The sequence below is a fragment of the Phalangium opilio genome, unplaced genomic scaffold, assembly GCF_054372755.1.
Source record: "Phalangium opilio isolate 3A_F unplaced genomic scaffold, DU_Popi_V2 ptg000013l_1, whole genome shotgun sequence".
In the NCBI taxonomy this organism is placed as follows: Eukaryota; Metazoa; Arthropoda; class Arachnida; order Opiliones; family Phalangiidae; genus Phalangium; species Phalangium opilio.
Genome location: NW_028324148.1, coordinates 10,154,112 through 10,168,984, shown reverse-complemented (window position 1 = coordinate 10,168,984; position 14,873 = coordinate 10,154,112). Strand labels below are relative to the sequence as shown.

General features: G+C 36.4%; 2 protein-coding genes across 3 annotated transcripts; one reads left to right on the top strand and one right to left on the bottom strand.

Moving 5' to 3' along the window:
* Positions 1-810: 810 nt before the first annotated feature.
* LOC149708963 (uncharacterized) lies at positions 811-12,274 on the bottom strand. 2 transcript variants are annotated; one of them, XM_089864410.1, is made up of 2 exons: positions 11,577-12,274; positions 811-1,485 (listed from the first exon to the last, which is right to left on the bottom strand). In XM_089864410.1, exon 2 carries the CDS (start codon positions 1,454-1,456, stop codon positions 884-886), a length of 573 nt encoding a protein of 190 aa, XP_089720536.1. In that variant the 5' UTR covers positions 1,457-1,485; positions 11,577-12,274; the 3' UTR covers positions 811-883. The 2 variants fall into 2 exon arrangements, with proteins under 2 accessions (XP_089720536.1, XP_089720535.1); XM_089864409.1 differs by lacking the exon at positions 11,577-12,274 and adding an exon at positions 1,839-2,440.
* Positions 12,275-13,331: 1,057 nt separating this feature from the next.
* Positions 13,332-14,873, top strand: LOC149708962 (uncharacterized). Its single transcript, XM_089864406.1, has 2 exons — positions 13,332-13,472; positions 13,569-14,873. Exons 1-2 carry the CDS (start codon positions 13,431-13,433, stop codon positions 14,694-14,696), a joined length of 1,170 nt encoding a protein of 389 aa, XP_089720532.1. The 5' UTR covers positions 13,332-13,430; the 3' UTR covers positions 14,697-14,873.

Below are 14,873 nucleotides of genomic sequence, written 5' to 3'. Positions count from 1 at the left end.
TGAGAACATTATTTTCATTTGCGGTCTTTTTGACTGGCGTGTTATTCGTTTTCCTTTGCTTTTGCGATTCAGGTTTTGTTTGCTTTGCGATAATTAATTAAAAAATGATACAAATTGTACGCGAACAAAATCCCGGGTATCAGCTGGTGTAAATATCTCGAAATACCATAGTTTATGGAGGCCTATCGCCGTCTTTACAATTTGAAGCGAAGTAATTTTAAATAGAAACCATACTTTCTTAAAAATATATCTTAACCCCTTCTACGCTGTTATTCCTTCAATTTGAAGCACAGAAAGTATATATATATATCTATAAACTTCTGATAAGTAATCTGCCTCTATAATCTTAAAAACGATGCCATACTATTATGAAACATTTACAATTAATGATGAAGCAATCTTATTTTCGAATTCGATGAGAAGAAACTCCATAAAGATCTCGCCTCGTCTGAAGGTGCCTAATTGGTTTCGAGCAGTGATGGTGATGGTTTGTTTTGAAGTTACTTTAATTTTGTCATAATATTTGGGTGAGAATTACAGATGAGCGTGAGTTTTTTTGCAGTAAAGTATCAGAAATTTCCTGGTGGTGTAAGAGGTAAAAATGAGCCTCAGCTCATGTTAGATAAGAGTTTGTCAGCGAGGACATAGTAATGTTCTAGAAGTCCATAATTTACCCCCTTTTCCTGATCACCGCCGACATTGGCAAGTACTGTACATAACGACGATGGGCGTATGGAAACCTAAGATACCTTTTTATACTGGTGCTTTGTTGCAAGTTGAATTTAAAGCAATGCAATTAGAATAAAAATGGAATTAAACAGAACTTTATTTCCTTTCGTACAAATTTCAACTACCTCGCGTTTAATCAGTGATTTTATTTTCATTAACTCGGTCCACCTTCAGTGACATATTGCGTATCTCCACCACCATTGGAATAGTAGTACGAGTTGGTGGCACCAATTGCGTCTTGTATGATGGCGATAAGTTGATCCAATACGTCGCTATTGCTTACAGCAGTTCCAAAGTTGTTAGTAAAACCATTAACTCCGTCAATTGGAAATGTCTCCTGTTGAAATCCCGTGTCCACAGTGGTGGCCGGAACAGTGTAATATACAGGTTGCATGGCGTAACTCATAGAACCCACTGCACCACTTGTGTAACCACCGTATCCACCATAGCCTCCGTAACCTCCTCTTCGACCACCTCCAGCACATCCACAGCCGCAACCTCCTCCTCTAGATCTGTAGTAACCGTACGTGTAAGCTCTTCGCAATTGGCCCATGCTATTCTGAATCATGTCGTTCATATTCCAAACCAAGGCGTTATTTCCCAAAGCTCTGGCAAGTTTTACAGAAAAGAAGTAAATTCGTCTCCAGGCTTTGACGTGAGGGTCTTGTGAGAGACTAATTTGCCGTTTCGTTAGGTTGTGAAGTAAACCATTGTTGGTGGTGTTCATTGATATGAATCTTGTATGAATTGCACTACCTGATGTGAGTAAAACATCCAATTAATTCAAAAGAAACATTGCAGTCCTAGGCATACCTAATGACTTTGTCACTTTCCCTTTTAAATGTTTTTAGCACGGTTGAATTAAACAATTCTATCGCAATTTTAAAATTTATTATTAAAGATTCGAACGATTAACTTATTGAAGCAGTAATAGTTGGTACGTCAATTTTGAGAACAGCGCAAAAAATCAGAAAAGCAAAGCTACCTCATATTCATAACCAAGATTTAAAATAACACATGACTGTGGCTTGAATAGTTTTACGGCGAACCAAGTTATAATGCTGATTACTTTACTATTGCCTTATTATTTAAGATATGTTCACACTCACTGGTTAACCCATTTATTAGAACCCAGTGAGACTATCCTAACACCATGTGTGCTTTTTTCGTAGTAATACAAATCAAAAATTGTTAGCGAAGTCTTAAGCCTTGGCTCTTTTAAGCCGGTAGGCACTGCTGGCTTGGCTCTTAGCCTCTTGATCAAACCTTGGAAAGAAGCTTCTACCACGTGACAAGTGCCGTATTTATCAACGACCCTCTCAAATCTTACCCAGAGGTTAGACGGGGTATAGATTCACGTTTTCAATAGCCACTTTAGAATGGTGCTGCTTGGTACCCATGTTCTAATACAATCTTAGAGTTTTAAATAAAATACTTCAAAATTTAAACCATACCATGCAAGGATCCATTAAGAAACAAGAGAGTTAACGCAAGAGAGATTTGAAAGAAGAAGTTCATCAGTACGCGTATTCAGGGACATGTGACATACCTTGGCGAGTGTAACGATAATTATGGCAAATCATCATTAGGCAAGAATTAAGAGTGGGTAGATATTTAATTATTTTTACTCCGTGGAGACGAAAAAATAAATTCTAAAATCTTACGCACGCTACCTTAATTTCCATTTTGCACGCAATGTCATGTTTACTCATACGGCACCAAAAATCCTGCTTCGTTGACATTAGCGAGTTTAAGAAATTTACTAAAGAATATGTACTAAAGACTTTTCAGATTTAAAGTTTGGCCAGAACAAATACAACGATCTCAATTTTCAAAACATATTAATGTTTACACGCACAATATAAATCTCAATTTTCGATGCATATTGGGCTTCACTCCTATAAGTTCTTGAGCAATTTAAAGTTGTGAATGACACGTTTTCGGTAAGATTCTTAATTCTCTAATACAATATATTATCACTTTTCTAAGTCAATACTCGGGAGTGCTTTGACTTTGGATTATCCAATGTTAAATGAATTGGCTTTCTGCTGACGTATCAGATTTCGCGAGAAGTGTACGGGATTTCGTGTAAATGTCGGACCCCTCGACAATGTATAATCAGAAGTGGATCATATTACAGCTCCCTAGAAGTACAGGACGATATAACATCGCTGTGCATCAGCATTGTCTCCCAGCACTGAAGTGAAAAGGGTATATGCGAAACGCAGCGGCGAATTTGTAAACTAAACCAGAGGAATAATTTTGGCGCGAAAGAAATTTTTAAAAAGCGGGGCAAGCAAACGGAAGTAAGTGGTAGCCAACGAGGAAAGGTTTTAGAGAGAAGAGCGCGGAAGGAAACAAGTTGTTCCATATATAGTGTTGGGTTGTGAATGTAATAGTAGAAGTCCACTTTATTTTTCCGATTTTTAAAAAAATAACTGGCGGTCTATAGGTATTTTGCGCAATTTTTAAACGCTTGTGTTGAAAAGGAAATTAATATGAATTCAAAAGTTCAAAATAGCCTTCATCAAGCTAGAACATTTTTAATGTATACCTAATACAGCACTCAATTCCCACCGATTTTAAAAGTTTTTAGCGGAGATAGTTGGACCGATTTATTACTAGTTATAGGTTATGTGCGTCGACATAGAAATTTGTTTTCCTCTTTTAAGTCTGACTAATTTTTTCAATGCTCTAATGTTTTCCGTTTGCCGCTCCAACCCTGTTTGGTCATGGGGATTGCACGCCATCCCTCTCCTTCAAGGCTGAGCATTCCAAGGATATTAACATACTGAGTTTCCAGAATGCTCAAAAGACGAGTGGGAAATTTGAAAAATTTTATTTTTGCATCAAATTCATTTATAAAGTCAATTATAAGGAAGAACTGTTTTCTGAAAAGTGCTAAATTTGTGCACATCTTGAAATTAATAGAATGGCTTATGGCACGTAACGTGGACCAAACATTCTAAACTTGGGGAATAAAATATTATAAAAATAGAATAAATTAGCTATGGAGAACCGATCTTTCGTGATATTGTTTAGTTTACATTACTTCATCTGCTCTTAGTGCAAACATTGAAATCTCCATTTCCGCCCCGCTACGTCTCTCGTGACTGACCTTCTGCTTGAGTGAGCCTGAATGGTCTTTGATAAAACAGTACCTGTAATTAAAATATCAGAAATTTTTAATGTTTAATGGATTTCAGTTGATACAGAGTTAGGTCAAGTTTTACTTACGAAAAATATGGCTCTACTTCTCAAAACTAATGTTTTAGCAACGGTTCTTCTCTTCTTCGCTGTAATTAGCACCGCCATACCAAGTGAGTACGTTTATGTTTAATATACTAAGAAGTTCAGAAACAATTTGAAAGCAAAGAGATGTTACGTACATTTTTAAACAATAAAGTATTTTTTATTTTAAATACTGTTGAAACTTCGCTAACAGAGCTATTTCAAATGGCGAGGATGAAATAGAACGTTTTTCTCTTTGATCACCTTGTTTTATTAAGACCGAACATTCGGTATGTGGTTCCAAAGACGTTAGAAATGGCTTCAAACAAAAGGATTATGTTCGAATTAAGCCGTATTTGGCGTTTTGGCTACATATATATCTTAACTTAAACTTAGGTTTCGCGATTTTACGGATTCATTTATAGGCAGACTAGCTAAGTTACCCTTCGATGTCCGTGGTGTCTTACTACTTTACATTACTAGCTTAGACACACTACCATTAAACGTACATTCCTGCTATAGATAAAGGCTCTCTAACATTCTTAGATTTTAGGCTATTGAAATTGTCTAAACAAGATGGGCACTCTGATATGTCTTATTCCACATGTATGCCAATTTTCCTGTTTTAGGGGCCAATGTTTGGGGTCCGTACCTCCGAAACTAATTGTTTTAGGCCCTATGTTTTTGCCACTTTTCACTCAGTCTGACCGAATGAACAGACCCTTGGATATATGCCAGACTTATCCGAAACATACTGTACATACGTTATTCAATTAGGCACGTCAATGTTTGACACCAGTTCATGCAACAGTACGTATTTTTGATTTATTGCAGAACGCAACAATGGCGACACTACAGCATTCTACTCAATGAAAAATGGTACTGTGAGAGTTAAACGGCAATATTCCAGTGTGGTGAATCAACACGTTCAAGCTTGGCAACGAATCTACCTCTTCACGATGAAAACAGCAATGGCTTTCGGGAACAACGCCTTGTTATATACTGTGAACGATATGATAATGAATAGCATGGGAAATGTGTCTCGATCTTACGTTTATGGATACAGGGGTCGAGGATGTGGTGGTGGAGGTTACGGTAGATATGGTGGGTATGGCGGCTACGGGGGCTACGGTGGTTACGGCGGGTATGGTGGATACGGACAAGGCATTGCTTCTATGGCCTACGCGATGCAACCGGTTTACTACGTTCCCGCGACAACTGGAGGTGGAACGATACAACAAGATGTTTTCCCCATAGATGGTATCAACGGGTTCACTGGAAGCTTTGGTACTACTTTAAGCAATGCGGATCTTCTTGAACAGTTAATTGAAATTATACAACAAGCTATTGGAGAGACATACGCTTACTATTCTAATGCCGGAGGCGGAGGAGGAGGTGCTGATGGTGGAGCTGACGGTGGAGCAGGTGGTGGTGGAGCGGCTCCTGCTCCAGCGGAAGAGCCGGCGGCAGAAGGTGGAGCGTTAATTAAAGGAGAAACTCAAACAAAGGTGCAGCAAAAGGATGACGTAGATCCATCAACAAAAGTAGACCCAGAAGTGAAGACAGAAGGGGAAATCAAAACGGATACGGAAATTAAACCTGACACATTTGAATCAGAAGTAAAAGTTGAATCTAATTCTAGTTTAATAGAAAAACCAGAGCCATAAAAACTAAATTTTAAAAATTAAAATAGAGAAAATAAAAAATAATTGTTTGCGATTCGTTGAATGCCCTCATAATTAAACGAGTCATCGGTGGTAAAGTAAGATATGGAATGGTTGTCTAATAATATCACTAACTTCAATATTCCAGGTTTGATTTAAAACAAACATGTTTCGACAAAGTCTTTCTTAAAGTAAAATGTCCTGTAAATAACAATGAATGAATGATATTTTTATTGTGCATATTGAGAAACCACTAGGATTCACAAGAAGATACACATGGAAATTTATTGCGTGACAAATAGACTATAGAATAACACCAATTCGAATTTTTTTGTAAATTAGGTACAGTAAAAGACATCATACTGATATGATAGCATTAATAGCACGTTAAACCAATTCTTTATATTTTACAAAGAAAATATCCAATTTGTTACCGAAATAGTTGGTCGTGGATTGCATTCTATTTATAGACCATTTCGACGTAGAACATGGGGTAGGCAACCCTCAATATCGGGACATACAAGGGGTTTGATCTTTTAATATATTTCCGTCTCTGCTCTGTGTTACGCAATTGGTCAGAGGGGCTTATTTCAAATTATCCATAAAGTCTGAACCTAATTTGAATTTCAAAATCATTTGGAGATATTTCCTTTATGTCTCACTATGCAGATTGGTCTTATAATTAGTAGAAGAATCGATAAAAAATCATTTGATTTTTCATTTCACTCTCTCTTTAAATGTTTTAATATTAGTTCATAGTTATAGGAAGTGTCCTTCATGAATGCTCCTTAAATTACTTCGTCAACCGTTATAACTTTTTCTTTACAAAGGTATACAAAGATGACTCAAAAGTGAAATAAATTCTGAACTAATCTAAACTTGAATTAATTCAATATTATCAGAGATAATTATGAACAATTGAGAACATAGATTAATAGAATCTTATGTCACTTATACTAATGCACTTATTAACTCCGACGCAGGACTAGTTTTGGTTTAATCCTATTATGTACTCGCATGTGCCCTGTTTGTTCTTGTTAAACATTCAATCTTTCAAAACAATCGATAAGTATTATCGGATTTATAAAAAAAATCTCGTTGGACCTTTCTTCGGGTGAACGTTCGTGAGGTGGTCGATTTTGTTGTCACTAGAAGCCTAAATAGTGCTACAGAAAAAGATTGAACGTAATCCAGACAACACAAACGCACTTCTATTTTTGAATTCTTTCGACAACATTGTACTAGCGATTGCAGCATTAACTGTGGCCTAAAGCATAATTGCTTTTGAATACGATTAAAATTTCAGATCACTTTTATACATATGGTAAGTAAACTTAACATCTTCGTTAACTTTAATTTATAATATGATGTTATATATATATATATATGCATATATATATATTTACTATTTAATATTCATGTTTTTTAAGTTAAAGTTTTCTAAATCAGCAGTGATTCGTGTTTAAAAGGGATCGTAGCGTATGATTAATTTCTGGACTAATAGGTTTTTTCTTATGCATTATAAAAATTAAATCCTTATGCAAATCATGTCTTATATTTTGCGAATATTTATCAAATTTTCTATTGAAATCATTTTAGGGGATATCTTTAAAAAAATATATACATTATAACTACGCCCTTTAGCCACATGACATATCTTTCCGGTACCCTTCTGACCACATTACCAGTTTGGAATATTTTTAATCCAGCAGCCATTGGGACCAGTGACCCCCTAGCATCCAAAAAAGTAAACTGGTCCTTAGGACAGGTCCCCTTTAGTTATCTTATAGATTTGCTAATAATAAACTGGTCCCGAGGGACAGTAGTCCCCACTTCGTCAATTTAAAAACTGGTTTTTGGACCTGAGGACGTGTGCTATTTCCCAGACTGCTCATTACCAAGTCGAACGGAGTACCTTTAATTTTTCCCTGTGATTTCATTTTTCAAATAACAAAACTAACATTTTTTTATAGTTTTTAGAGCTCAGCCTTTTTTATCCATCATCCACAAATAGGTGAATAACCGATTATTTATAAACAAAGTTGTGGATAAAATACGATTTACCATGTAAGTTCTGTGGATAATTTTCGAGTATGGATAAAGATAAAATAACGTGGATAATGGATAGATAATGCCAAGCTCTAAAATTTTTAAGACTTTATAATTTATAATAGTTAATCAATAAGTCTATAACTTCAAGTATTTTTCATCAACAAGTAAAATTTAGCTTTCCCCTATCAATTCCAATAGCAGATGGTGGCAAAAATTGCACTACCACTACAGCGTAAGTCACGCCCATCCCAATAAAAGAGAGAAATAGACTTTTAGAAATAGTAAAGCATTCTCCCATCCGCAAAGCGATTGGATTAGACATGACACCTAAATAAACCACCTGAACATCCTTTTCCTTACCAACTTCTCGAGCTTTGTCAAATAAAAGCGGGAAACCTTCAATTATGGTGTCCATCTTTTCTGGTGCCTTTGAAGCGATCATTGTGACGAAAGTCAATGCGAACAAGTCTTGAAAATTGACGAAAAAGTGATAGACGATGAAAATGCGTTCCATAACGCTGATTTCCAACAAATAGTTCGTGATGTTAATGCTGGTTGTTAAAAGCGTAAAGGAGTACCACACAAATAATATGTTTTCAAAGGTTGAGTTGATTCGGTCGACTAAATCGCAAACTTTTAAATGTCTCTTGATCCAGGTTGTCAATGAACACTCTATGTTGGTGACTTCAGTCATTGAAATACGTGTTAAACTAATTCTAAGATCGTCTAAAATTATGAGAACGCAATACAAGATTGCCGTGAAGCTGAGTGAAAAAAACATTCCCAAACCAAGTTGAGACATGGCGTATAGAACCAAATCAAACGCTAAAATGATGTTACATTCAAACGCTGAAATTTCTCCTCTTCGACTATTTCCAAAGGTATATATTTCATGGGCAACAAAATTGTATATGCTTTTTTCTGTAAGAGAAGCCGCGAGTCCCAATGCCAAAATAACTACAGTGTAAATAACAGTGGCTACGAAAGTGATTTTTATCCACTTGAAAACAGATTTGTATTTATCCTTATTGACCGAATAGACGTGATCCAAGATGTCGTCTATTAGAATTGGCAACTTGTTTCGTTTTGCAATGAGAAAGTAAACGATTGTTAAAAAGGAAACGCTTGAAATTCCGGACGTGACGAAGCCAATCATTCCAACAATATTTTCATTCGAAGTTGATTTGCACATCATATGAACGACTCCAATGATGTAGTAATGCGTATATAGAGTCGCAATTACGATCCACGATATTAGGGTATATTTGAAACTTTTCCATGTTAAAGATGAGTAGATTTCGCTTTTAGGATGCTTCATTTTCGAAAGATATTCACGTAAATTTTCTTCACTTAAATTGTTTGGAATTTCGCACGCAGAACGCTACTTTCCGACTAACTTGCAACAAAGCTTTACTTGCAATTTTAATCTAGCTAAAGCTATCGATTAGAGTCTTTTGACCTGTGTTCCATAAGAAACGCGATCTGTTTTTTTCTTAGCACCAACATTTACAAAGACAAATAGACACGTTAGAAAGTGAGACAGTAGGGAGAGTACCGGTAACGTCTGTTTTAGAGTTCGGCATTATCTATCTATTGCGAGGGTCGGATTAAGCAATTTAGCACCCGTGGGCCGAGATAATGTGCGCCCTCTTAAGTCGGAAAAAAGGAATAGCAAATGTTGCTAAGGTTGAATAGTTTAACTCAATGCGACCCAAAGAAGCCTGGCGCCCGGGGACCAGTGCCCCTTCGGCCCTGTCCATGGTCCACGTCATTTTATCTTTATATATACTCGAAAACTATCCGCAGAACTTGCATGTTAAATCGTATTATAACCATTACGTTGCTTGCGAATAATTGGTTATCCACTTATTTGCGGATAGTGAATAGAAAATGCTGAGATCTAGTCTGATTCGTGTTGCAAATAAAACAAAGATAATTATTGCATATTTACTGCCCCCATTTGGTAGAGTAGTTGAAATCTTTTGAATGAATACTAGCACAAATACGAGGCAAATCTAACGAACTACATATACCAGCTCTGCTGTATGAAGTCAGTGGTCCCCAACAACGAAACATATCTAACACCAGAATTAACTGAAAACAATAAAAATAATGGTCAAAAAGTAGAGCGATGATTGGTTGACCAAAGAGTTGAGAAGGATACACCAATGCCCTTCTGTTATTTTTATTTGCCTTTGCTGTTTGTATTATGTTTCGTCTTGGCTTTTATCGAATTACAGGTTATTACCATAGCTGTGTCAAGAAAAACTGAATGTGGCATTTATGAAATTATAATTGAGTAAATGTAGGTCGTTTTTTAAGCTGTACTGAATAGAAGCTTAGGAAGTTGGTGGAAAGGTTATTGATTTACTATACACAAGCACGAAATTTTTAGAAGCTGTTCAGATATTGTCGTTTTGTTAACGGAAATGTTTACACAATATGGGTGTTACCAATGAGCTTGACGCTTTTGATAGATTTCCTATTTGGTACAATTGTTTGTTATGAAGATTAAAAATTGAAAATACAGTTCGTCAAATATCTATCCTTTCAATATACTTCTTTAGTCCAGTTCATCAACTGTAAAATATTTGTATCAACCATAGAATATAATTTTTATAATAAGAGAGCCTCTTGAAATGAAAATCAGAGCACATTTTGATCAGATTGACTTTTAAATTTTGATTTATTGATTGCTGACTACACATACATATAGAGGCCCCACGTTTGTTATGAGGCGTAATTTAAGTCAGCAATTTGTCAAGTTTTTATAATCATATGGTGTATTGTATGGTGGTTTATCGTGTGTGTATGAATAAATTCATTTAAGTTAGCAATGAAGATGCCTTTTATTTCGACCGTAAAACACTCCAAACATAACTAGTCCAAAGAACATCTCTATTCTTATAGACTTTTTAGAAACACCTTGTATATTCGTGAGTTAATCAATGAACTCCTTTTGGGAATATTTACAGCTTCTAAACCCAACATGTTTGATTCTCAATGGACTGAGTTACATGAAGCTGCGGGAAGGGGAGATCTAGAAACGACTAAATCTTTATTGGCCAGTGGCGCTAATATCAATGCTACTGACAGGGAAGGTAGAACACCTCTTCACGCCGTCTTGTTGAAAAAGTATTTCCACTTTCCGGGATACAAAAATGGTAAACCTCTCAGATATTACAATCACCTCGCCGTTTTGCAAATCTTACTTGAAAACGGAGCCAATGTGAATGCTACCGACAATTCGGGAATGACACCTTTACTGTTGTCAATAAAAAACAAACAGTCTAACGTTGCCATGTGCCTAGTGGAAAAGGGAGCTAATGTAAACCAACGAGGTCCAGATGGGAACAACTCTCTTTACACCGCATTGAAAAATATGGAATTTTGTCCGGAACATTTACTGTTGTGTCTCATTAAAAATGGTGTGGATACCAAAGTAAAAACAAGGAATTTCACAGTACTGCACTACGCTTCCCAAGTGGGCCATCATAATGTTGTGAAATTGTTATTAGAGAAAGGGACAGAACTTGACGCGGTTGATAAGAGTGGCGATACAGCTTTGCATCTAGCTGCTGAAAATAAACAGACTGACGTGGTTTGGACATTATTGTCGAAAGGGGCGAATACCTATATTTACAACCGACATGGAAAAACAGCCAAGGATGTTAGTGAGTGTAGTGAAATTACAATGATGTTGCATAACCACCAAAAGATGATTCAGTCAAAAATGGTCGAAAATAATGTATTGCCTTTTCTGAAAAAAATTGACTCCAAACTTGATGATATTAAGAAATATTTGGAAAATATGCAATCACGTATCAACCGCGTCGACGAAATAAATGGCAACGTGCTACAGTCATAAACTTGAAGTTCATAGTGAAGAAGATTACTTACGTCTAACGTCTCAATGGCGGGATTTCCAGCAGAGGTTCGCATAATAGTGTCGTTCTTCTCCTTCTTAGTTGTGATTGGAAACCCTTTTATTCAACCGATTTGGGTAAACAACAGGCATACGCTGCACTTCTAACGTCAATTTTAGTCGCGTCTACTATATCCGATATATTAAATTTTTCTTTCTTAAAATTTTGTAACGTGCATTAAGGTGAATAATGAACGAAGAAAATATATAATGTTAGTTATATTTATTTTATTTTTATGATAATGTTGTTTAACAACTGAAGAGTAATAAAGTCGGCTATTTGCGTGTCTGTGTATGTGCGTCCGTTGTTACACTATCGCACCACGTTAGCAGTTTTCTTTCAAGCTCTCTTCATTTCGAAATTCCAAAGTCTTTTGGTATTGTTATTGGAAATGAGTGTTTACATATTAATTAAGCTATACTATACGTAGCCTTATCTCCGATTTCGACTAACACTTCTACCAATGGTGTTTTATTTGTTTATAATGGACCAAAAATAATCATTTAAAGCGAAAGAAGAGAGATGTGTGGTTTGGTTTACGTGTCCGCTGTGAAAGGACTTTAATGGTTTAGAGTGAGGCGAAAGTTACAAACACATTGAACTTAAAGGCTTTAGGTTGTTTAATAGAATTAGTATCATCATGACACCTAATCGGGTTATAGCGTCGGGGATTCCATTCTTATTGTGCACATTAACTTTTAGTGCGGCTAGAGGTAATCAGTTTTGGTGGCGAACTAAGAATGTCGTTGTGGATCGAGCTTCAAATACATAATTAATTTTAACTTTTGTTGTTGCTTTTCAATAAACAGCATTAGTTTCTTATCTAGGTATGTTTGAAGGCAGTCTTCATCTCGAATCGGAGAGGTAATATTTTGGTTTTCCCAACTTGTTAGGTTATAGCGTAATTATAATGATATGTTTCCTACGGTCTAATACCTCCAGACATCGTTCCATCATTTGAGCTAAGTTCTAGGGCAAGCGGGAAATTCCTAAATGCTACTATCTATAAATTCCGGTTAAAGTGTCAGTAAACTTATTAGGCTTACTTAATAAATTCCCTAAAAATGTTTATTTCCGAAAGGAAATATTACTTTTTTTCAAGAAATTTGTAGTGGTAGTAGTAGAGGATGGGAGAATTATCTATTGGGGGGAGGGGGTTGAATCATACACGCTTAGACAAAAAGCGAAGGTATTCTAGAACCCAATATCGAAACTAAAATCATGACGTCAGACTGCAATTGCCACGCGTTTTAGCTGTCAAAAAAGGGGCACTTTTTTCCCTTTGTTTTCAGAATTTCATGAAAATTTAAGTACGCGTACTTATGAGATTATAGATTCAAAAAATCCAATAATTTTAGTTTCTCCAAAAATCTGTTTACTAACACTTTAATATGATAATGAAGAATTTTTTCGGATCCTCATTTTGAGGAGTTAGATACTGGGTTTTTATCTCGAGACCAGATCATAAATATATAGTTCTCTTACAAAAATTACAAGTACGTTTCAAAACGAGATATCGGATACGTATCAACTAGCACTTGGTAATGTGTTAAGTATTTTTAAATTTTATGAACATGTCCGACCCCTTGGATTAAACTTTTAAAAAGAAGGAAAGTAATTGAAATAAAAAAGAAGTATCTTAAACTCTCAATATATTTTCTCATACGAGATGTTCATTGAAAAAATAAAATTTAGATTACGGGATTTCAAATGTAGTTGGGTACAGTATATTTGAAACCTCTTGAAAAAACTGTATATAAAGGATATTGACAAGATGAAATCGTCAAACTTACTCCGTATTTCATACGGTTAGTTTGCTAAAATTGAGATGATGTTAAAAATAATTCTCATCTTGACGTTAGTTGCCTTGGTAAGTGAATTTCCTTATCTTAATACCTTTCATTCAGTCTTTTTCATTAATAATTTATGCGTTGAAGCCTTATTAAAATTTTCATGTTATGAATAGTGCACGGAACAGAAGTCAATTAGTAATGGCATTAAAAGGAATGGCTCCCACAACGTCGGATTAAAGCCAAAACCCGAAATGAAAGAACCAACACAACCCAAAGAAGAGGCAACACTCCCCGAAGAAGTGAAACCAGCCGAGGAAGAAGAAAAACCAGCCGAAGGAGAAGAAAAACCAGCCGAAGGAGAAGAAAGACCAGCCGAGGAGGAAGAAAAACCAGCCGAGGAGGAAGAAAAACCAGCCGAAGAAGAAGCGAAACCAGCCGAGGAGGAAGAAAAACTAGCCGAAGAAGAAGCGAAACAAGCCGAGGAGGAAGAAAAACCAGCCGAGGAAGAAGTGAATCTACCCGGAGAAGAAGCGAAACCAGCCGAAGAAGAAGAAAAACCAGCCGAAGAAGAAGAAAAACCAGCCGAAGAAGAAGAAAAACCTGCCGAAGGGGAAGAAAAACCAGTTGAAGGGGAAGAAAAACCAGTTGAAGGGGAAGAAACACCAGCCGAAGGGGAAGAAAAACCAGCCGAAGGGGAAGAAAAACCAGCCGAAGGGGAAGAAACACCAGCTGAAGAAGAAGAAAAACCAGCCGACGAAAATGAAAATCCAGGCGAAGAAGAAGCACAAACTCCCGGAGACAGTTCTTCCTGGAGTGGAGAAATTAAAATCAATGAGCCCTCGCCCGTCGAGACCACCCAAGTAGGTGTTTCTAACGAAGAACTTACATTGCCAAGTGAAACGCTGGACTTCTCTGCTCCCAATATCGCAGTTTCAGCACCAGAAATCAGCCTACCCAAAGGAACCCCTGAAGTAGTTGACATCAAGCCTGATCTTGTTTCGTTTCCGGGGGATACGCTTCAAAACCAGGATCTTGAAGTTAACGTCGCTGTACCGGTTGTCGAAGCCCCCAAACCAATTTTCCTACCAAAAGACGTCATTTTTAGATTGCCACAGCAAATAATTTACGTCCCGAATCCCATTATTGAGCACAAACCAATTATCACGAGGTTGGGCTATGTTCTTCGCACTGTAACAGCAAAAATAAAGCCTCGTCAGTACATTTTCAAAGTCCCACAACTTCGTATTTCTGGAAAGAGCGCTTATACTCAACCTAAGCCGTCCAAGTTAAAGGATTTGTAATTACTAAGACCAAAATACCAAAAATTATCTTAGTGTACGAAAAGCATTAAGTTTAATAAAACGTAGCTCCAGACATTAAAGACGTTTGTTTTACATAAATTATTTTATGTGACATATTATGTGTATATTTGCGTCAAAATACTTTGCAATAAACGAATTTGTCATTTCCAGAACGTA